General features: G+C 38.6%; 1 protein-coding gene across 3 annotated transcripts in view; it reads left to right on the top strand.

Moving 5' to 3' along the window:
• The window catches only part of AP3B1 (adaptor related protein complex 3 subunit beta 1), a 160,186-nt gene that overhangs the window by 13,355 nt on the left and 124,154 nt on the right, over positions 1-22,677 (top strand). The window contains exons 1-5 of one of the 3 annotated variants that reach the window (XM_052670187.1): positions 2,348-2,545; positions 8,332-8,407; positions 13,171-13,245; positions 19,775-19,870; positions 21,388-21,548. In XM_052670187.1, coding sequence (XP_052526147.1) covers positions 2,376-2,545; positions 8,332-8,407; positions 13,171-13,245; positions 19,775-19,870; positions 21,388-21,548 — 578 coding nt within the window. In that variant the 5' untranslated portion in view covers positions 2,348-2,375. Of the gene's footprint in view, positions 1-2,347; positions 2,546-8,331; positions 8,408-13,170; positions 13,246-19,774; positions 19,871-21,387; positions 21,549-22,677 lie in introns of those variants that run through there. The other 2 variants (XM_052670186.1, XM_052670188.1) reach the window with 2 other exon arrangements.

Genomic DNA, 22,677 nt, shown 5'->3' with positions numbered 1-22,677 from the left:
AGAAAGCTTGCTCTGTCAGTATGCATTTTGTGCTTCAAATCTGGTAACATTCGTATGATTTTCGACTTTTTCTTGGAACACTTTGTTAAGCTGCAGTTAAAATAAATCTTAGTGGTTGAGTCATTGTTTCATTGCTATTTGGGCTTCAGTTGCAGTTCTGGTATGTATGAAACTTCTGCATTATATGAAAGTCTTATAATTACTAAGGTACTTATTACAGTACCAAGGTATGTTGGAAATGTAGTGAATAATAATTTATAGGTTTTACATTATGGTATTGCTGTTTGAGAGTAGGAAATATAATAAATATCTGTGAACGGTGTGGATTAAGTGTTCTCTTAACAGCAGTTGTTGGGGATAATTAGGTGAAGTTGCAAATTATTTTCTAGAGACCATGATTTAGCATTTTATTGAAGATTAAGTAGTTATTGCTCCTAGCGGTTTCTGATGGTTCCTTTAAGAGAAGTTAAGGGAGAGGTCCAGATTTATCATTGGCATAGCTGGTTTACACCAGTGATGCAGAGATATTCCTACCCTTTTTGTTGTGAGTTGCTTTTTTTTTTGTTGTTGTTATGGTAAAGTTGGGTGATGTTGCTCAGCAGAATCTGAAATCCGTATTTCAACTTGGGCAAGAGGCCAGTTTTTGTCACCACATGAGCATTAGCAAGAGTGAGGAATATGGCAAACACTGAGTTGTTCTTTAGGTGTTGTAATAGGAATGGAGAATAATGGTCAGGTTCTTTTACAGCTGAGTCTCACATCCTGCTCAGTTGCTCAGCGCTGTCTTAAGATCCAGGTAGTTAAAATATTTTATCACCATGTTCTCTTGAATGTCAAGCTCAGGGCTTATTGGCTTTTATTTTCGGATGTGGGAGTAGTCATTTTTTTTTTTTCTCCCTGTGATTATTTTATATGCAGAAGGCTCGTGAAAGAGAATGAGAACTGGAAAAATGTAAATGGCAGTCGTTTTCTTGGTACCTTTCTCCAAGTAGCATCTAGAAAATAAGTCCTAACCTGTAGACCTGTCATTAATATATCTTGGCTATATCTCTGTTATGGCAAAAATATTGCAAAGACATAAAAAGAGAAGTTGGAAAGACAGGTTATCTATCTTACAGGCTACAGTCAGAAAACTTGAAAGCATCAGATAAAAAATAGAAATCCTTTTCTGCTTAATGTGGTCACTCTGAATCTCCGGTCAAATTATTGTACTGAAGAGTAGAACTTTGCGGTGATAGTTACAAAGGTAGTTGATTAAATAATAATAAGTATATAAAGGTTGTATTTCATAGGCTGTTCATATACTGTAAATGTTGTATTTCATAGCCTGTTTATGTTCGTGTGTCTGTTTCTGATTAAAGTCGCACACGGATGCTCTCAAAACCATGCAACTTATTAGGACAGTAGGAGATGTATTATACAGAGTTTAAGATGTAAGACTACAGATGAGGGAAAACCTCTATGCTTTCTTAGATATGGTGGTTGTCAGACTTACGGGATTCTTGTTTTTGTCTGCTCCCTGAGAGGAAGAGAAAAAAGCAGAGGGGAGGGAAAGGTCTTTTCACTGCTTCCTAGTGTTGGGAAGGAAAATGAACTTAGAGATTATGTCTTTACTCTGAAAGTTTCTTTCTTTGTACCTATTTTGGGATGGATGGGATGGTTGGGATGAATACTGTCCTGCTTAATATAGCTCGGTATTATCCATAAACTATTTCATTTGGCTTCTTTAAATCTAGTTTTGGATGCTGAAGTAATAAAGTTCAGTTGCCTGCGGTGTGTAGTGACTGTAGACTACAGTCACCCTCCAACTTCTAGCAAGGAGAGGCAAAAGTAGTGAAGCAGCTGAATGGTTGCTTTGCACTTTCCTAAGCTCTTGGCAGGTTTATGTAAGTGATTAAGGCATTATTTGTCTAGTGTGTGCACTGTAGAACTGTCACTTCAGAGTAACTAATGAGCATAGAAACAGCATTATGAGGATTATGTTTGTTTTGTTGTGATTTTTTTTCTTGCTTGCTTTTTCTGAGGGATTTTACTTAAGAATTGAAATTCCCTTTAATCTTCTTAGTGTTCAGAAGATGGAAATATTGATATTCTACACAACATACTATAAAAGACTGAAATACATTTGTCTTTAAACATTGTTAGAGGCTTTTGATAAGAGCTGCTTTTGGACGGAAATGACCTTTGAAATCTACATAGGATATTTGTTTCTGGAAGTTAAAACAGCAAGGGAGTGAGTATCCTGTTACATAATAAGACTGTAAGATTTTTTTTTTTTCAGTAGTCTTTAGTTTCTGCAGGCAAGCTTAGCTGAGTGCAATTGGCTTCTTTTTTTTTTTTTTTTTTTTTTCTTTTTTAATACTATACTTTAAAGAATGGAGCAAAATTCTGCAGTGCTGGATAAAATAGTGGAGGTTTCATGCACTATTAAATCTGCTTTTAGAGTGGGAAACTTTGAAGTTACGCTGAAACCATATGTAAGTGTTGAGGAAAAAAGACTTGCTGCTAATGATCCTTATGAAGACATGGAACAGTGTTTTTCTCTGTAAGTATCTAATGCCTACTAATCCTGGATTACTGTTTGTGCTAGAAAAGTAGGGTTTTTTTTGTTTGTTTGTTTGTTTTTTGTTTTTTTTTTTTTAAGAGATTTAAAAAAAAATCATCAGTTACTCTAGAAATTAACTTCCAAATGGATTAACCAACAACTTATCGTTCTATTTTTCTTGAGTTTTTTTTTTCCCCTATGCTGCTTTTTCTCTTAGAAAAGCAAATATTTTTTTCAATGTCTCTGAGGTATATCTTTCCTATTAACTCTTCAAAATGTTTTTATTGGTGATATAATAGAATATTTTCTGTAAGCAATTAAAAATGCATTTCATCGTTAATTACATTTCTTCTTTTTTCTGTATTTCACCTTTTAGTCTTTATTCACAACAGCATTATTACATGCTTGGCTGTTTCTATCATTCCCAAATTCTGTCAATGAGTTGTCATCTGGTGTTTATGCTGTGTAACTTCCTTCATTTCTGCTACTTGGTTTTCAAAGTCCAGTCTTGTTTGTATATTTCCTACTTTTTCTTTGGAAATTTTGATGACATATTCCTATTTCCTAAGTCAACTTTCTGGATAGTATTTTAGTTAGATAAATATAGACCTAAGCTTGAATTTTTACATACTTTCTCTGAAGTCTCATTCATTCACCATTTTTTGATTATTTGGTCAGATCTTAATTTTTTTGTTGTTGTTGTTGGTTATGCCAAAGAACTGAAACATCCTCCTACCAATTATGTGAAAAGCACTAAACACTGCAACTAAATCACAATTCAGTTATATTATTCTGTGTTATACCCTTTGCTGGTATCTCGATCTCAATTTTTGCATAATTGTGTGAGATGGGAGAAGGAAGCTGGAAGCGGTAGCGCAGGACTAGAAGCAACTTTCTCAGTTTGACTGGTAGAGAATTAAGTGCACAGGAAAGGGGAGCAAAGAAAGCTATCTCTGGCCAAGAAGAGGAATACAGAAAATTATCAGAAGTTAATCGAGTTAGACTTTCTGAAAAGTTTATTACAAATACTATAGAGACTTTAAGAAAGGAAGTAAAATATTTTAGGGATAGGAAGGGGTTTTATGATGGGAATTGGCAGGTTTCATTGACAGAGCTTTAAACTCCCGTATGAACGGGAGTGGGGATGGAACTGGGTTCACTAGAAAGGAGTCTGAAGGTAACATGTCTGTGCTTGTAGGAGAGAAAGTGCTAGCAAAATCTCAGTCTTGTGTCTTGGTGAAGGAGAAGGATAACACACCATTTTGTAGGAAGAGCACAAGGGTTGGTGTGAGATCGGTTACTATGGAAACACCTGAGTATGGTCAAGAGGGTATTAGGACTTCTTCCACCCTAAAGATGGCCTAGCTGAGGTGCATTTACACTAATGCACGCAACATGGGTAACAAACAGGAAGAGCTGGATGCCTTTGTGCAGTTGGAAAACTGATATAATTGCCATCATGGAAATGTGGTGGAACGATTCACAGCTGGAGTGCTGTGATTGATGGCTACCAAGGCAGGAAAAGCAGTGGTATGGCCCTCTGTGTTAAGAAAAAACATGAATATCTAAAAATTAATGATGGTGATTATAGGATTGGGAGCTTCAGGGTTAGAATCAAGGAGGTCAGTAAGACAGACATTATCATGGAAGTCTGCTGCAGGCCACCCAACTAGGATGAAGGGTTGGATAAGATACTTCACAGACAAATAGGTGAGGTGTCAAGGTCTCTACTCCTTGTTCTCATGAGGACTTCAAGTGTACAGATATCTGCTGGAAATGTAAGAGAGCAGAAAGTGATTAGTCCCAACGTTTCCTAGAATGTGTGGGAGATAACTTCTGACACGGATAGTGAGGGAGTGATAAGAAAAAACATGCTCCTGGACCTGCTGTTTGTTAACAGAGAAGGTCTTGTGGTCGTCTGGTGCAAAGTGATCACCAAAGGATGGATTTTATTCAGTCCTTGTTGAAGCGAGGCGAGGAGTCAGCAGAACTGCCACCTTGGATTTCTGTAAGGCCGACTTGGGTCTCTTTTGGACCACAGTTGAGAGAGTCCCCTAGGAGGTAGTTGTGGAGGGCATGGGATCCTGGGAAGTCTGGGAATACTTTAAGGAAGAAGTGGGAGTGGACCATGCACAAGTCATGGAAGACAAGCTGACGGGAAGGAGACTAGCCTGGCTGAACAGAGATCTTTGGCCGAAACTCAGGAACAAAAGCAAAGGTTATGGTCTTTGGGAGAGGGGGCAAATAACTTACGAGGATTACAAATATGCAGTGAAGCTGTGCAGGGAGAAAATTAGATAGGCCAAAGCCCACCTAGAGCTAAACACGGCCACTAAGATAAAGGAGATCAATAAATATTTTTATAAATACATTAACAGTAAGAAGAGGGCTAGGGAGAATCTCCATCCCCTATTGGAACACAGTGACCAAGATCAGTATAGCTGAGGTACTTTGCCTTCTTTGCCTCAATCTTAGTGGTAAGACTAGTTGTTTCCTGGATACACAGCCCCTTGTGCTGGAAGATAGGGAAGGGGAGCAGAATAGGCCCTACATAATCCATGAAGAATTTTTTTGGATCTGCTTCAAAAGCTGGATGATCAGAAGTCCATGGGACTGGATGGACTGTACCCTGGGGTGCTGAGGGAGTTGGTGGATGTGGTTGCTAAGCCATTCTCCATCATTCTTTGGCTGCCCAGCTAGCCAGGGATGTCCCAGTGGATTGGAGACTGGCAGATGAATGCTCATCATCAAAAAGGACCAGGAAGGTGATCCCGGTAGCTACAGACGTATCAGTCTCACCTTGGTGCCAGGGAATGTTATGAAACGGATAATCTCGAGAGCCATCATGGACCAATTAGAGGACAACCAGGGCATCAGGCCCAGTCAGCAGGGGTTTGTGAATGCTAGATCCTGTTTGACAAACCTGACACTGTTCTGTGACAAGGTGATCAGCTTAGTGGATGTAGGTAAGACTATTGATGTGGTCTGCTTGGACTTCAGTAAAGCTTTTGAGACTGTCCCCCATGACATCATCACTGAGAAGCTGGCTGCCCCCAGTTTGCATGGGCATGCACTATGCTGTGTGAAACATTGGCTGGATGGCTGGCCCCAGAGAGTTGTGGTCAATGGAATTAAATCCAGTTTGTGGCCAGTCTCAAGTGGTGACCAGGGCACAGTACTGCAGCCTGTCCTATTGGACATCTTTATTAATGATTGTGATGAGGGAATTAAATGCACCCTCAGTAAGTTTGCAGATAACACCAAGCTGGGAGGGAGTGGATCTGCCTGAGGATTGTAAGATGCTACAGAGTGGCCTGGATAGACTGGACTGATGGGCCAAGGTAAACTGCATAAGTTTTATTAGAGCCAAGTGTTGGATCCTGCATTTGGTCACAATAACCCCAGGCAAAACTCTACAGGTTTGGAGAGGAGTGGCTGAAAAGTTGCCTGATGGAAAGGGACCTTGGTGTACTGGTGGATTGATGGTGGCTGAATATGAGCCAGCAGTGTGCCCGGGTGGCCAGGAAGGCCAATGGCATCCTGGCTTGTATCAGGAGTGGTGTGGTGAGCAGGACTAGGAAGTAATCCTGCCCCTGTACTTGGCACTGGTGAGGCCTCACCTCAAGTACTGTGTTCAGTTTTGGGCACCTCAGTACAGAAAGGACATTGAGGTGCTGGAGCAGGTCCAAGGAAGGGCTACAAGGCTGGTGAAGGGCTTGGAGAATATGTCCTATGGGGAGTGACTGAAGGAACTGGGGCTGTTCAGTCTGGGGAAAAGGAGGCTGAGGGGAAACCTTATTGCTCTCTTCTAATATCTGAAAGGTTCTTATAGCAAGAGCGGGGTTGGTGACAGGTGGCAGGATGAGGGGAAATGGCCTCAAGTTGCATCAGGGTAAGTTTAGGTTGGATGTCAGGAAACACTTCTTTGCAGAAAGGGTTGTTAAGCAGTGGAATAGGCTCCCCAGGGAGGTGGTTGAGTCACCATCCCTGGATGTGTTTAAAAACCGTTTGGATGTGGTGCTTGGGACATGATTTAGTGGAGGGTTGTCAGTTAGGGTAGTATGGTTAGGTCCTGATTGGACTCAATGATCTTTAAGGTCTTTTCCAACCTGAGCAATTCTATGACCTTAAAAGAACACTGCTTTCTTATATAAAAAATGGCTACGCATCTGAGGGAAAAGTGCGTGCGTGTGTGTGTGTATTTATTCATACATGCATATATGCATAGTGTCTAGAATTGTGATGATACAGAGTTGATCATGGACACACATGAGGTGAGATCAAAGACCAAAGTGCAATGCAGAGAGAGATAAAATGTAGAAAAGTTACAGGTTAGTGGAGAAGATCCCAGGAGAGGTTTAGAAGAAGATATAAGACATCACAAATTTAGCATTAATTACTTTTACAAATGAATAAACTTGAAATAGTACACTGTATGTTAGTGTTTGAACTGATGAAGAAGGGAAACTATATGCTGACCTTAATAGTATTGAATACTATAGAACAAAGCTGTTTGGGTGTATAATTCAAAGGAGAGAAGCAAATTTAAAAATAAAAATGAGGTTTTATATGTTTTTAGTTTGGTTTACTAGAATTATTATTATTTTTTTATCTTTGACTATAGCTTTTAACTTCTGTGTGCACCAAGGCATGAGCATGGTGTGGATTTCTCTTGAGTGAGCAGGGAATAGATGCAGTCTCTTTAGAATGACTGTCTCTTGCAAGTATGAGAAATCCTATTTAACACTTCATGAAGGAATGTGACAAAAGTTTATGATCTAATTCTGTTTTATTACTTAGACCTCCATTTTCTCTGCATCTGAAATTATGATTGATAAACTGGAGTATTCTTAAATCTTCATACACACTTTTGAAGTCCTGTCTCTGGAAACCTTTCCATGAAACCTTTCACAATGGACAGTATGGAGGGTTTGTAGGCTTGGAACATTTTCAGAGTTCTTTGGAGTTTGGCATGTGTCTTTTCTTGGGCAACTACATGGTTTATATATTTCAGTACTCAAGAAATCAAAGAATCTTTCATGTATTTTCAGAGTCTATAAATACAATTAATCCACATTAATAAACTGTGATTCCCTTGCATCCAAAAAGCCAAACAGAGTTTGCATTAGGGATTGCTAATGAGGAGCTGAATCTGTGAAAGAATGTCCTTTGCAAGTTAGTAACTTCACACTGGAATTTTGTTTTGGCTCTAGAAAGTATTTGGACATTATATGTGTCTGACCATGTGGCTACCTTAATCTTATGGGATGCAGATTAGATACACTATCAGTCGGCAGCTTTTTTCTCAAGGGGTTGGATGACAATTCACAATTCAGAAAGGCAAAGGTTATGTGCTGGATTCCTGGTGGAGTTTAGGCCATCTTAAAGTGTGCTAATGAGTTTCTCAGTTATTTGAGTGAAGGTGATATTGTATTTTAATATAAGTCAATCTCAGGCTGTTGCATCTGGCCCTTGCTGTGTGGGAGCTTGATGGAGAGTAAAAGAAACGTCAATTCAAAATGAAGTATGCTTTTGCTTCAAGACATCAATGCTCAGCTAACAGCACATTAAAGTTGTGTGTGCTTGCTTTATTGGAATTAGATTCTTTTACTAAGACTTTGTTATTCTAGCCCAGAATGTCAACAATACAATTTAAAAATGAGCAAGAGGGAGCAGCACTTTGTCTTAAGCTGCTGAAGTGATGCAAGGGTATAAACTTGATATTCTGACCCTTTTTTTCTTTTTTTACTATTTCTAATTGAGATTTTTCTGTGTTTCTGTCTTAGAAATGAAGACCTAAAACAAATGCTGGAAAGCAGTAAAGATTCTGCAAAGCTGGATGCAATGAAAAGGATTGTTGGGGTATGTGATTATTTATTTGTTTATTTTTCTTCTTGGCTGGAAGGGACCTCCAGAGATCATCGAGTCCAACCCCCTGCCAAAGCAGGTTCCCTACAGCAGGTCGCACAGGTAGGCATCCAGGCAGGTCTGGAACATCTCCAGAGAAGGAGACTCCACCACCTCCCTGGGCAGCCTGTTCCAGTGCTCCATCACCTCACTGTAAAGAAGTTCTTGCGCACACTGGTGCAGAACTTCCTATGCTGCAGTTTCCGGCCGTTTCCCCTTGTCCTGTCTCCACTCACCACTGAAAAGAGTCCGGCCTCGCCATTCTGCCCCCCACACCTCAGATATTTATAGACCTGGATCAGGTCCCCTCTCAGTCTCCTTTTCTCCAGGCTGAACAGACCCAGTTCACTCAGCCTTTCCTCATAGGAGAGATGCTCCAGGCCCTTCACCATCTTTGTGGCCCTCCGCTGGACTCTTTCCAAGAGATCCCTGTCTTTTTTGTACTGGGGAGCCCAGAACTGGACACAGTACTCCAGATGAGGCCTCACCAGAGCAGAGTAGAGGGGGAGGATCACCTCCCTCGACCTGCTGGCCATGCTCTTTTTAATGCATCCCAGAAATTTTTTTTTTTTTAACCTCACAGATTCTGCACAAAGCTGAAATTTGAATATCTGGATGGTGTTTAAAAGCTGCTGTAGAGTCTTTAATTTGTACTTTTCTATCAAAATATATACAGTCACGCACTTTTAAAATATCTGTTCTACAGTGCCAATATGCCTGTAAATAATTGTTTTCAGTTGAAGTTCAATAAGGCCAACTGCAAGGTCCAACACCTGAGTTGGGACAATCCCAGGCACAGATACAGGTTGGGTGGAGAATGAATTGAGAGCAGCCCTGTGGAGAAGGATTTGGGAGTGTCAGTTGATGAAAGACTCAGCATGAGCTGGCAGTGTGTGCTTGCAGCCCAGAAAGCTAACTATATTCTAGATTACATAAAGAGAATTGTGACCAGCAGGTTGAGGGAGGTGATTTGCCCCTCTACTACACTCCTGTCAGATTCCACCTGGAGTACTGTGTCCACTTCTGGGCCCCCACCACAAGAAAGGCTTGGAGTTGTTGGAGTGGGTCCAGAGGAGAGCCATGAAGATAATCCAAGGACTGGAGCATCTCCCTTATGAGAACAGGTTGAGAGAGCTGGTACTCTTCAGGAGAGAAGGCTCTTGGAGAATCTTATAGCAGCCTTCCAGTACCAGAAGGGAGTCTACAGGAAAGCTGGGGAGGGACTTCTTAAAAGGACATGTAATGACAGGATGAGGGGAAATAGTTTTAAACTGGAAGAGGGTAATTTTAGATTAGATACTAGGAAGAAATTATTTACTGAGAGGGTGGTGAGACACTGGAGCAGGCTGCCCAGCAAAGATGTAGATGCCCCCTCCCTGGAAGCAGTCAATGCCAGGCTGGATGGGACTTTGAGCAATCTGGTCTAGAGGGAGATGTCCTTGCCTATGGCAGGGGGTTTGGAACTAGATGACCTTAAAGGTCCCTTCCAACCCAAACCATTCTATGTTAAAATATAAAATTGCAATTGAAGTTTTTCTGAAGGAACTGTCTTAATTCAGCAGTCAGGAAGCAACAGGAGTTTGTTGGAGTGTATTGAAAAAAAATACATTTTACATTTGTGTTTTTTTTTTTTTTTTAATTAGAAAACACGTATTTTTTTATTTCTGAAAAGTATTAGAAGAATGTGCTGTGGAAATCTGATCAGTATCCAGTTAGCTTTCATTCTGGAATCTTTTGCTTTGGAATCAGAATCAGTTGCTTTCTCTCACGGGTCCTTCAATTTCCTTTAGATGCTCTTTTTTTTTTTTTCTTTCATTTTGCTTACTCTTTATGTGGCTTAATCCTCTCTAAGCACATGCTGAAGTGCGTAGTTGCTGGCTATATCCTGTGTTTCTGTTCTTTCCTTGGATCCTAGAGCTAGTGACTTCTCCCTTTCTTTGGTATCCTCTAACAATGGAGATTTTACTCAAGTTGGTTGTCTCCAGCTTTTCCCTTTGCAACCATGGATCCTCATAAAGACATAAATTACGTGTTAGTAAGCATGGCCCTTTGAAGGGCACTTTTATGTAATTTCTTCTGCTTTGCTCAGTAAAAATCTTTTGTTTATTACTGTGATCAGGAGAGCTGGAGAGAGTTGCAAGTTGCGTTCTTCTTTTTCACAAAGATAGCTAGATCTTTAACTGCACTTGGAAACTTTTACAACTGAATGCATGTGTGTGAGGCAATTGGAAGCTTCACAATTCTGGATTTTCCCTCTTGTAAGATGCTCAAGTTTCTAGACTATTCCCTATTCTTAGCTTCAGTCCTTGTTCTACATACTACACAGAGCTGGAGAAGTATTACTTTCTCAGATGGCAGTTGGTGCCTCCAGTGTCTTTGATGGTTTTTTTTTTGTTGTTTCACCACTGCTCTGTTTCTTTAAGCGAAAATAGTCGTCTAGCTCATGAGGTTGGCTATTACTTGACCGTCAATGAGTTGCTTATGTTAAGATGCTCTGTTTTCAGTCTGTTCCACGCATTCAAAGTATTTACTGCTATCTTGTGTTTAAACTGTGCCTGGTACCAACCTTTGGCTCGTGTAGCCAGTTGGAACAACTAGCTTTACAGGTCAGGACTGGGACCTTGTGTAATTAGTATGAGGCCTGTAGCTGTAATAATGTTCTTGCTGGGCACTGAGACATTTGTGCATTCACAGTTATGTGCTTACATTTAGTAAGCTCTCAGGCATTATATGTTTTTCAGAGATAAAAGACATCCTCTGTCCTTATTACTAGAGGAAAAAGGAATTTGTCAGAGCATTGTTGAATGTGTCTCATGGGAGCACTGGTTTTTTTTCACTAATTTTAGATAAGGGAAAAGGCTGTATAGGCCAGTAATTTTCTTAGTCTTTTAGCAGACTTCAACAAGCTGAACCTTCCTGTGTTTGTATAGGTGTGGTGGAAAAGTACCAGGAGAATGCTTCTTCAAACTCTTTTTGCTGCTTATTGCTCTTCTAAAGTGGTTGGCAAATTCTCTCCTGAGGAGAAGGAAATGTTTTACAAATAGAACAATACAGAAAATGAATTCAGAAACAAATTAATGTGTCTGGTTTTCCACAGAGACATTCCTGTATGTCCATCCCTCACTTTATTAAAAAAAAAAAAAAAGAAAAAAAAAAAGAAAAAAAAAGCTTAGTGCACCCTGTGTTATGCACAGTATTTTGTAGATACAGAAGTGTGCACAGACTTGTGGATGCAAGATTCTTGATTCAGAATGTTCCTGTCTGTGCAGGATCTTGAGATATGTAATACGACACAACTTGCGTATCTGTGCACAGAAGCAAAAATGTTGTGATAAGACCGTAGGCTTGGAAAGAATGGTCATGTTCCTCCATCTTAATGTTCCATTTATTCTAATCATTATGACTTTGTGAGTCAAAATACAGTCTTCTAGAAGAACTTCAATACATATTTACATTTTATACTGTAGCTGTTACAGTGGATGAGTTAAATAGTGGAAGTGATTTGTAGAGTCATACTGTTAAAGCCTATAAGGGAAATCCTTAGATTCTCTGCATTTTTGAATAGCATAACTTCTGCTGCATTAAGATGTGAATATTGTTAATATGCTATTTTGTGGTACTTTGCAGTGCACATTATTACTGGGTTGTGCACAACTCTGGTCAGTCTGAATCTTACTTGACCGTCTTGTTGAACTCTTATCCTTTCCAGTATGCTGACTGGATCCCAGCTTTTCTGTATCTGGAATCTTCTGAGCTTGTCAGTCTGCAGCAATACCCAGACTAGAAGATTTGTAACACATCATTGCAGTCCCAGGGTTTGCAATCTTGCAGTGTGGGTATGAATTATTGGCAGACATGCTGCTGAAATTAGATCTAATCCATGACAGAGTTGCACAGCTGAAGTGCGCTCACTTTATTCCTTTTGGTGTGTTTGTTTTTGATAAATAGAACTCTTCAGCTATTCACGCATGGAGGATGAAACTGAACTGGGTTTCTGTTTGTAGTGCTCTTTACTGAGTGAACAACTGTTGTTTACTCTACATCCCAGTTTCAGACTTTTCTGACTTCAAATACTAACACTTCCTTTAAAAACAACCACGCGTACTGGTGGGTTGATAGGCTGTGTGTTTACTTTGTGATTTTTTTGTTCTCTGTGCTTTAGTAAGGCCTTCTGTGTTAAACTTCCTATGGAAACCAACTGTGCTTTGATTTTAGTATGATGTCAATTTATTTTTCTTCTTGGTTTTCTTCTTGCGCACTGAAGTCATTCCTGAGAAATGAAACAGGATTTAGTCCTACAATTTTTTTTTAACTTCGTTCTGTCCATCTTTTTTCTTTTTCTTCCTTTTATCTTTTTTTGATTGTAGCCCCCTGAAGTCGTGTTCTGTAGTGCTTTTCAGACAAGGAGAATATTTATTTATTTTGGAAGAATTAATTTTGATTTCTAAAACATTAAAATTGCTTTGCAGCCTAGTAGGGAAAAGGCCAGCTTGTTGATTGCACCCTTGCTCCCCTACTGTCATTCCTGCACATGGTATGTTGTATGGATGGCATCCTGCAGTATCCGGTTGGTTGCTTGGTTTGTCTGTTTGTTTTAATTCAGACTTTATCTGTAATAAATGTCTCTTACCTTTTTTTAAAAAAAAAAAAAAAGAAAAAAGTCAAAAAGTGAAACCAGAACACTAATAAATGATGCTATTATTTTATTATCTTTTCAGATGATTGCCAAGGGAAAAAATGCTTCTGAGCTGTTTCCTGCTGTTGTGAAGAATGTTGCCAGTAAAAATATTGAGGTATTCCTACAGCTTATTAAAAACATTGTTAGAGAAGATCAGTGCGTAAACGAAAATTTTATCTAATTGTATCAGACTTCAGCATAAATTGTAAATTATTTCTAGCACTTTTTTTACTAGAATTGCTATTTTAAAAAAAATTCCCTACAAATATAGTGTTAAAGAAAAAGTCCTGTGTATAGATTAAAGGAAGCCCATTGAATGATTTTTTTGGGAGGAGAGAGACAACTATTGATGATTTACATTATAAAAAATAATCAAAACCACATTAAACATGCTCAAAAGGGTTGATACGAGAAAGCTTATGGAAGCATGTGGTTGCAATTAACTGCTGAGGACATAATCTCTTTGAATTGAGGGTGATTTGTGCTACAGTGCATTTGAGAGCATCAAATACAGATTAACAATGAGAGAAGAGTGGAGTAAAATTTCACTGAGCCTAGACCTATACTATACTAACAGAAATGAAGTACCCAAGCATTAGGATTGCAAAGGAAGATCACTTTAACTCAAGTCTGTTAAGAAGTGTATGATTAGACAGTAGTTGCTGATGTAGTGTTAAGAATAATGATTTGTTCCACGACACTTAAGTATTGGTTCTTTTGGTAACTTAATTTGAAAGAGTTATTTTAATGCTCTTCTTATTTATGTGAATGTCTATGATCTAGGAAGATTACGAAGCAGAAGCTTTCAAATCTCAGAAAATCTTGGAAATTTGTCAGAGGGGGAAGTAGGTCCCGTCTTGAGTGAAGAAAATTACTGTTGTGCATTTTAACATCAAATCTTTGTGTTTGGTGTATGCTTTAACAGACAGGAGGCTTTAAAGCAAGACTATGCATGCATTTTAGGACTTGCCTTTATTCATTTGCTTTATATGAATAATTATGTATTTTCATTATATGAAAAATGACAGACTGAAGAAAGTTTAAATGTCATGTAGGAGAAGCTGGAGAGGAAGTTGGGTCAGAATCATCAGTGGTAGGAGTTAATTTCTTGAAACAGGAATGAATTTCTTTGATTTACACTTAATTACGTAATTAAAAAAAAAAATAATTATAAGGATACTTAATAGCTTTATCAGGACTTCGATAAATAAAAGCAATAGCAGAAGTAAAAGGTTTATTTGTTTGTTTACTATCAATTCTATCATTGCAGTTATTTGTCTGCCTTTTCCCCAGAATCAAGTGGTAAATGCACAATGTTTCTTGATTTTGTATCTTTTCTTGCTTTCCTTTTAGGGGAGGATGTGAGGGAAAATATCTTGGACAAAAACTTTCACTTAAATTTTTATCTAGGATTTTTGAAAATTGCATTTGCTTCCAACTAAGGCTTGTTTACATCCACAAACTTTCCACGTCTCTTGAGGGGATCTAAAACAACGTCTGCATTAGGAAGTTGTACGGCCAGGCATTTTATAAAAAAAAAAACAACTAACTATTACTCAGGTATACTCAGTACCAGTGCTATGCATACCAAGTCAGCTCTAGTTCAGAGGTTCCAAAATTGTAATTGACTTGACAAATTAAATTTGGATGAAAACTGTATGTGTCAGTTAGCAGTTTCAGACTGCATAATGACCAGTGAAGTTTGTTTTGGGGCAGTAGAGCAAACATGTAACAGTATCATCCTGTGTAGTAACAATTATCTAATAATTTTGGGAAAATAAAGTGGTTTGAAGTGCTGTTAACAGAATGCATGCTGTAGTTCGTCCCTTCTTTTCTGGAAATATGTATTCCATACATAACATCTGCTATAAGTTAAAAGTTGCTTTTTCCAAGGCTTGTGCCACTGCTGACTAGATTTCCTGCTGTGATGGCTTCAGAAACTGCTATCTCACTGCGGGTACAGCAAGTACTGCGGTATAGCAAGTCACAGATACTTGTTTTCTTCCTTATTTTACACTGATGATTAGTAAAATTCTAGTCAGTGTAATTTGATTTTAAAGAAATTTTGGTTATTTAAATATTACTTCAGAAGTTCTTTTTTTCTTTCTTTTTTTTTTCTTTTTTTTCCAAAAGCCTGTATTTGGCTAATGCCAAATACTGTGCTCTGGAAGACAAGGAAGGCTATGCTTGCAAATGTGATAAAAGTTGCTTTGAATGGCTAGAGCTTGAGTTGCTACTCCAATAGAGGCAATACTGCATAGCTGCAGGCTCCAAGGTATAATCGTATTGAGGCTGAGAATGTATTCCTGATAGTGCATATGTACACACATACAGGTATATTTTGTGTGTGTATAGATACATGCAATACAGGTACATACTGCAGCTGCCACATAAATTGACTGAGAACTTGTATGAATGCAACCGCTAGGCAGTTCAAGAGGAAGTTCTTGAGGGAATAGGTTTGTACATACATGGAGGGTGAATCAATCTAACTGGGTCTCCTCAGTAGCTGGCCCATAAGTGCCAATCTTTTCAATAATTGGCAGCTAGACAAAGGGCCTTGAGTCTGCAGAACTACTTCTGTGGCTGCTACAGGATGCTCTGCACGTACATGCTCCCTATGTCCACCCGTAGCTACCACCCTGTAGTTTTGCCCTATGGACAGCTGTTTGCGTGTATACAAACACATGACCCTGGGTAGGATAACCCCGGTCTCTTATAGTTTTCTCTTTAGGGAGAGACATAAATAGTGTGTTTCTCTCCCTAAAGCCTCCAGGTTTTTCTGGAAGCTGGACAGAACTCTTCTGGTCCACTCTCTTGCCAGCTTTTTCTGGGATGTCTCTTTTCTGTACCTGTATTCTTACCTCTGCTTGCCATGCACTTCACCTACTTGCTGACACTTAGTTTCACTCGCTCTCCAGTTGCTCATGGGCGCTCTAACCTCTGGTGATGGTGCTCATGCCCTCACTTGTTCTTGTCACTTACGGGGCTCCCGTGTCCTGAGATCTCACTCAACATGATGTTTTTTGTTATTGGTACCCAAGGTCAAATGGCCCATGCTCTGATTGCTGTCATATATTGTGTATTCAGTGTGAAGCTGTATGTACTTCACAGAACATAATTCAAAAAGGACTTTTTATAAGACTATATGACAGAATGCTGAGCAGGTGCAGGGCACAGAGGATCATAGAATCATTAAGGTTGGAAAAGACCACTAATATCATTGAGTCTAACCTTCAATCCATCACCATCCTATCCACTTAACCACATCTCTCACTGCCTTTTCTTAAAAACCTCCAGGGACAGTGATTCTACCACGCAGCCTGTTCCAATGCCTTGCCATTCCTTCACAGAATAAACTTTTCCTAATATCCTACTTGACCCTCCTGTGGTATGACTTAAGACTATTACCTCTCATCTTATCTAGGTTACTAGTTACCTGGGAAAAGGGGCTTACCCCCACCTCACTATAGAGGCAGAGAACCGTAACATCTTTCCTTAGCCTTCTCTTCTTCATACTGTAAAACCCCAGATCCTTCAGCCATTTCTTTTAAGTCTTGTGTTTCAGACCCTTCACAGCTTTGTTGCCTTTCTCTGACCATGCTGCAGGGCCTCAATGTCTGTCATGTAGTTAGGGGGGCCAAAATTGAAAGCAGTACTCTTAAGTGCATCCTCAGGGGGACTGTCACCTCTCTGCTCCTGCTGGCAACACTATTTCTGACACAAGCCAGGATGCAGTTGGGCTTTGACCACCTGGGCATGCTACTGGGTTGTGTTCAGCTGAACATCAACCAACACTCCTGGGTCCATTTCTTTCACTGTCTTTCAGCTGCTCTGCCCCAAGTCTGTCGTGTTGCCTGGGGTTGTTGTGGTCAAAGTGGAGGCCCTGGAACTTATCTTGTTAAAGTTCGTATCAGGCCATAGAGACTGATGGCCTCAGCCCATCAGTCTGGCCTGCCCGCATCCCTCCATATGGCTTTCCAATCCTCAGGCAGATTGACACTTGCTTCAACTTGGTGTTGTGTGGGAACTTACTGGGAGTGCACTCAATTTCCTCATCCAGATCACAGTAAAAATATGAAACAGAACTGGCCTCAATACTGACCTCTGAGAAGCACATGGCTGGCTGGTTGCCAGCTGGATTCAACTTCATTCACCATCTCTTTCTGAGCCCAATCATGCAGCCATTCCTTTTTACCTCTTATTTCTCTATTTTTACCTACTGACTCTGCTCCAAATTATATTACGGTCCTTTCATTTCCATGTCTTTGGTTCTTTCCTAGAACATCCCATAAGTCCTAAAATACTCTGCCTCTTCACATAATGCATCCCATACTCTTAGGCTGCAGTACCAAATGAAAGGTACTCAGATATTTACTCTTGATGTGTTTCACATCTGGACCCTGGGGCTGAGAAGATCCTTTGAGGGACCCAAAAGGGTATCCCTTCTTTGGAGCCCTAAATTTGAGTTCTCTTCTGCTACTTGGAGAAGTGTTGATGGTTCTTGTCGTGGATCCAGTCTAGGTCAGGTTATTATTCTGCTGCTTCTCACTGCATTGTCTCTCTATTCTCCTTTGTATGTATGCAGATAACATTTTATCACATAAATGCTATTTACTATTCTTTTTTTGTATTAGTGTTTTTGTGATTATTATATTTGAAATCAAATAATTATAAAATTCACATTTTCTCTGTGCAGTGGTCAAAGTTCCACTATTTGCTGGTGAAAAACATTTGTGTGGCAGGAGACTTAAACAGAAAAGAGATCAGGGCATTTAGAAAAGACAGGTATCTGACTAACCTTTGTAAATAATTAAATTGACGAATTTAGGTCACTGTAACTAGACAGAGCTAACCACTTCAGTGTCTCAGATGACTTTTCATGATTCAGTTTTTACTCTGAAATTCCTAGAAATTACTTGGAATGAATTCAGTAAGATTGAATGGGGCTCTAAGCAGCCTGATCTAGCTAGCTGTCCCTGTTCATTGCAAGGAAGTTGGACTAAATGACCTTTAAATGTCCTGTCCAACTCAGGTGATTCTATGATTCTATGATCTTGATAGTATTTTCTGAAACAATTTTTGTCATTTTTCCCCCCAGCTTTAACCCTGTCAGAAATTTGTCTGTACAGATTGCTACAACGCAGTAGCATAAAGTATATCAGCTTTTCATGAGTGCTTTTCCTGACTAGAAAAGGCTGCTTGTTTTTTTTTATTTTTCTTTAAACCTGTGCCGAGTGCTCTGGTACAAGAAAGTAGAGATGAAGACGCAGTAAAACATACTCATTTGTCTTAAGAGAAGCAAAGGGCATCTTATTGTTTTACAGAAGTGCCTTCTGATTTTGTTTTTGTAAGTACATACTGACCTTAACTTGATTACGTGCATCATGGCGCGTGTTGTAAGGATGCAAGAAGTGACCTAATAAACAATTGGTGGTCTAGAACAAAAATAAATCTTGATCAATACCTCACGGAGTTTGATGTGTTTTTATTGATAAACGAATTAAACAAATCTGCCTATATTCCTCAAGGCTAATGTGCCCATGTTATGATTAGTTTCATAGAAAGGAGCATTTTAACATTGAGTGAAGGTAAGTGATAGAAGAACAGTGTAGTCACGAAGCTGTAAGGGCTACCATTTCTAGTCGGAGTGGAGTCAGGGAAAGGAGGCTATCTTTGCACACCTGCAGTCATTCAGTGCATAGGCCTCTTGTGATCGATGTTGACTGCAGTTTGTCTGTAGCAGAACTGCAAATAATACAGTGTGGTGTAACCTTCTGTGATTTAATATTCTGTTTTTTTTGCCAGAACTGGCAGAAAGATACATCTTCTGATAGCAACAGTAATTATAGCACAGCTGTAGTTGAGAGTCTTGAGGAGTTTTCTATTAGAAGCCCCAAGAGTTGGTTGAAGTTGTCCAATGTAAAAAATATTATCCCCGCTTCCTTGACTTATAGTGGCTATGAGGGGGTAAAGTGAATTAAATTGAATATCTGCTTCCCCCAAAGTTATACTGAGATTTTCTTACTCTTTGAACATTATGTCCCTTGTAATATACTTACATTGGCCACATCCTTTGAATGTTTTGAACCATGCGAAGAGGGATCTAATGCCTTTTGCTTTTGTCCAAGACATAGTCAGAAGTGCTTTTTTAATTAAACTATATAATCTACCACTGTTCAGCTTGAAGTTATATTCTATTCCAAATATGTAAAGTAATTGATTTTGAGTTTTAAATGTAAATGTAAAATGTGTCTGTTTAAACTGTGGTTACCACTGATTTCACCCAATCTGTTTTCCCTAAGAATGTATTAGCAGTTCTCACATGGTCAGTTGCCATATGGTAGCTTCTTATGTTACTGAAGTCTTTATAAATGTGTTAGTAATATGAAACAATACTTTGTATTGTTAGTCTTGATCTGAGTATTGTAAATTAAGTAATATTGCAGCACCTCAAGGAACGCCTATTAAAGGGATTACATTAAGTCACAGGACATCTGAGAAGCATGTGGATATTCCAGTGATGCTATTAACTCTTCCTTCAAAAAAAAATAGAGTGTTTATGTAACTGTGCAATCTAGGGCTTAGTTTTGCAGAATTCCACAACTAACTTATAATAATGTTCTTTGTGTTTTTATTTTCAGATAAAAAAGCTTGTGTATGTTTATCTGATGCGATATGCAGAAGAACAGCAAGATTTGGCATTGTTGTCCATCAGTACTTTTCAGCGTGCTTTGAAAGTGAGTGACTATGAAATAGTATTTTATGCAGAATTCTGAGCTGCCATCGCAAAAAGATCTTAAATATGATCAGGTTCTTTGATTCTAATTAACTTAAATGTGCTTAACCAGATTCAGATGTGTAATTGACAGGGTTTTTTTATGCTGCTTCAAACTTCTTCAAGTGTTAAGCAGTTAAGTCTGCATGAAGTGCCATTACCTTTCTAAAGAAAAGAAGCTGATTGGTGCTATCACATTCACATAGACAACATTTATCTTGTCTTTCTTCTTTCCTAGTTATGTATGTGACAAGACCTTATTATAACTGAAGCCTCCTGTTTCTTTTAGCTTATGTGAAAGGCGTGTATATACAAGAGAGAAGCATAACGTAACATAGTGTTTACATTACAATATGCAATATGTTGCATGTGCTTCTTTTAATATAAAGTGTTGAAAAACTTTTTGCACTGGTTTGCTTCTGATTTGTGTGACAACATGGTATTGGATCAGAGGGCAGAAGTCAGGATTGCCCTTAAAGTATGACTTCAGAGGTTTAGAAAGGTCTCTTAGACCTGTACCAATGAATTTGGCCAGAATTTATGAGTGGAGGATGTTGAGGTTTTTTCCCTTGCATTCTTCTACTAAAGCTATTCTAGATTTATTCTGTGTATTCAAACTCATGATTAATGGAGTAGGTTTTCATAACTGTTCTTCAAAGTACAGTTACTTTGCGGTAGTTTTGTATCTCCAACCTAACCTTAGCATTATAAAGAAAGACGTATCCTGGAAGGAAAGAAGAAAAGGTGGAAAACGAAGGAGGTTTCAAAACATTTGGCTTTCAGATTTTACACATTCTTGAGAATATCAATTTTCTTACTGGCTTTGTATTATATCTCCCAGTTAGGAATAAAAGTGAGTATATACTTAGGAAGAACGTGAGTGGAAGTGTCACAAGTAAGAACCACATTTAAATTTGCTAGAAGTTATGTTTCAGTAATATCTGAATTGTTTTTGAAATATCTGAATTCCAGATCTTTAAAGAATATGCTTGTCTTTTATAATGGAAAGTAAATGATGATGCTACATTTTATTTTTTTTTCCATTAAAAGTTTATTGCATGAAGTTTGGCACATTTACTTGCTGGTGTGTCTTTAATTTGTAGGTCTGAGTTATGGTGTGATAAACTTGGGTGGTTTAATCTTGTAACGGCTTGTGTTGGAAGGGACAAAGATCAAAGATCACCTGCTTCCAACCTGCCATGCTACAGTCAGCGTTGCTGACCATGATCCCAAGCACTAGATCAGGCTGCCCAGGGTTCCACAACCCTAGGGGTGAGACATGCACAGCCTCTCTGGGCAGCCTGTTCCAGTACTTCACCACACTCAAAGTTTCCCCTTTAATTTAATTTAAATCTCCCTTCTTTTAGTTGGAAACCATTCCCCCTTGTCCCGTTAATATGCCGTTACTAGGGTAAGCACTCCAGAGGATTTAATGTATGCTTCTTATCTTATTTTTCCCTTTCTCTCCCATTTTTTTAGGATCCTAATCAGCTAATCCGTGCAAGTGCTCTCAGAGTTTTATCTAGTATCCGTGTGCCAATTATTGTTCCCATTATGATGCTTGCTATTAAAGAAGCGTCTTCTGATTTATCTCCTTATGTGAGGAAAAATGCGGCCCATGCAATCCAAAAACTGTACAGGTGAGTTATTCTGAGAAATACTGAAAAACGTTTTAAAGATCATTAATACTGCTTAGTAAAATTAATACTGGTTAGTAAAACTGTTGTGCATGTTGTGTGTGTCCCAGATGTATATCAGATCTGTTTTTTTAGAAGTATGAAATAGACATAGATTCAATCACTTAGCTGTTTTGATTGGAATTTAGACACCTTTGAATTTTTTTTCCCTAATTGCTACAGCAAAGGTTTTCATATTCTCAATTTTAACTATATACGTACCAATAGTGTATCTACTGTTTGCTGATCCTTGGAAAGACACAGAGGACCATGAGAATTTTTTAAATCACTTTTATGTATTTAAAATGTCTTCATAAAAATTTGAAAATAAAATTATATTTTATTTTAATATGCTTTTTTTTTTTTTACTTGGGGATGAGCTTTATATTTCTTTCTCCATTATTTTCTATGGTATATTCTTGTATAAGTTCAAAGTGTTTTTTATTAAAGAGAGTTTTGATATATTTACAACAAACACAAGTATGGTATGTGTAGTAACACAATGCTCAATAGTTTTTTGCTTCATACAGTAGCATGGTAAGTATGAAAATATATAAAAGAGAAACTGATGCAATATTTTCTGTTTTTTAATTAGCCTGTTACTGTAATCAATGTAGCAACGAATGCAGATATGTTTTTAGCATTTGTATCTTTCATCTTGAAGTCATTCACTTTGGTTTGCAATACAGATGACAAAAGAATGCTTCCTAATAGAAATTCTATCTCTACAAATCCATTTCTTCCCTCTTCAGAAATCCTTCTTATGGAAGAGCTCTTACAAAGAAGAGGATAGTGGCTTACTCATCTGCGGGCAATAATATTTGTATCTTTCGTAGTACAGATGATGAGCATGACTTCTGGGCTATAATGCTGATGGCTTTTTTCACAACAGCTTTGTGAAAAACCTGGGCTGGGTTCCCTATCTGCGGTCTTTTTTACAGTGAGTGCTCTCATCTGATGGCCTTGGGAGTAGTTGGGTCAAGATGTTACCTGTTTCAGTCACCAGCTGTCTATCCACCTCTCTGTGAACGTGCAGACATGTCTGTTGTCACTTAAAGTAGCAAAAGGATTTTTCAGGTCCCTACTGTTCAAG

The sequence above is a fragment of the Tympanuchus pallidicinctus genome, unplaced genomic scaffold, assembly GCF_026119805.1.
Source record: "Tympanuchus pallidicinctus isolate F22 unplaced genomic scaffold, pur_lepc_1.0 scaffold9, whole genome shotgun sequence".
In the NCBI taxonomy this organism is placed as follows: Eukaryota; Metazoa; Chordata; class Aves; order Galliformes; family Phasianidae; genus Tympanuchus; species Tympanuchus pallidicinctus.
The sequence above is the reverse complement of the archived record's forward strand: the minus strand, read 5'-3'. Positions and strand labels throughout refer to the sequence as shown.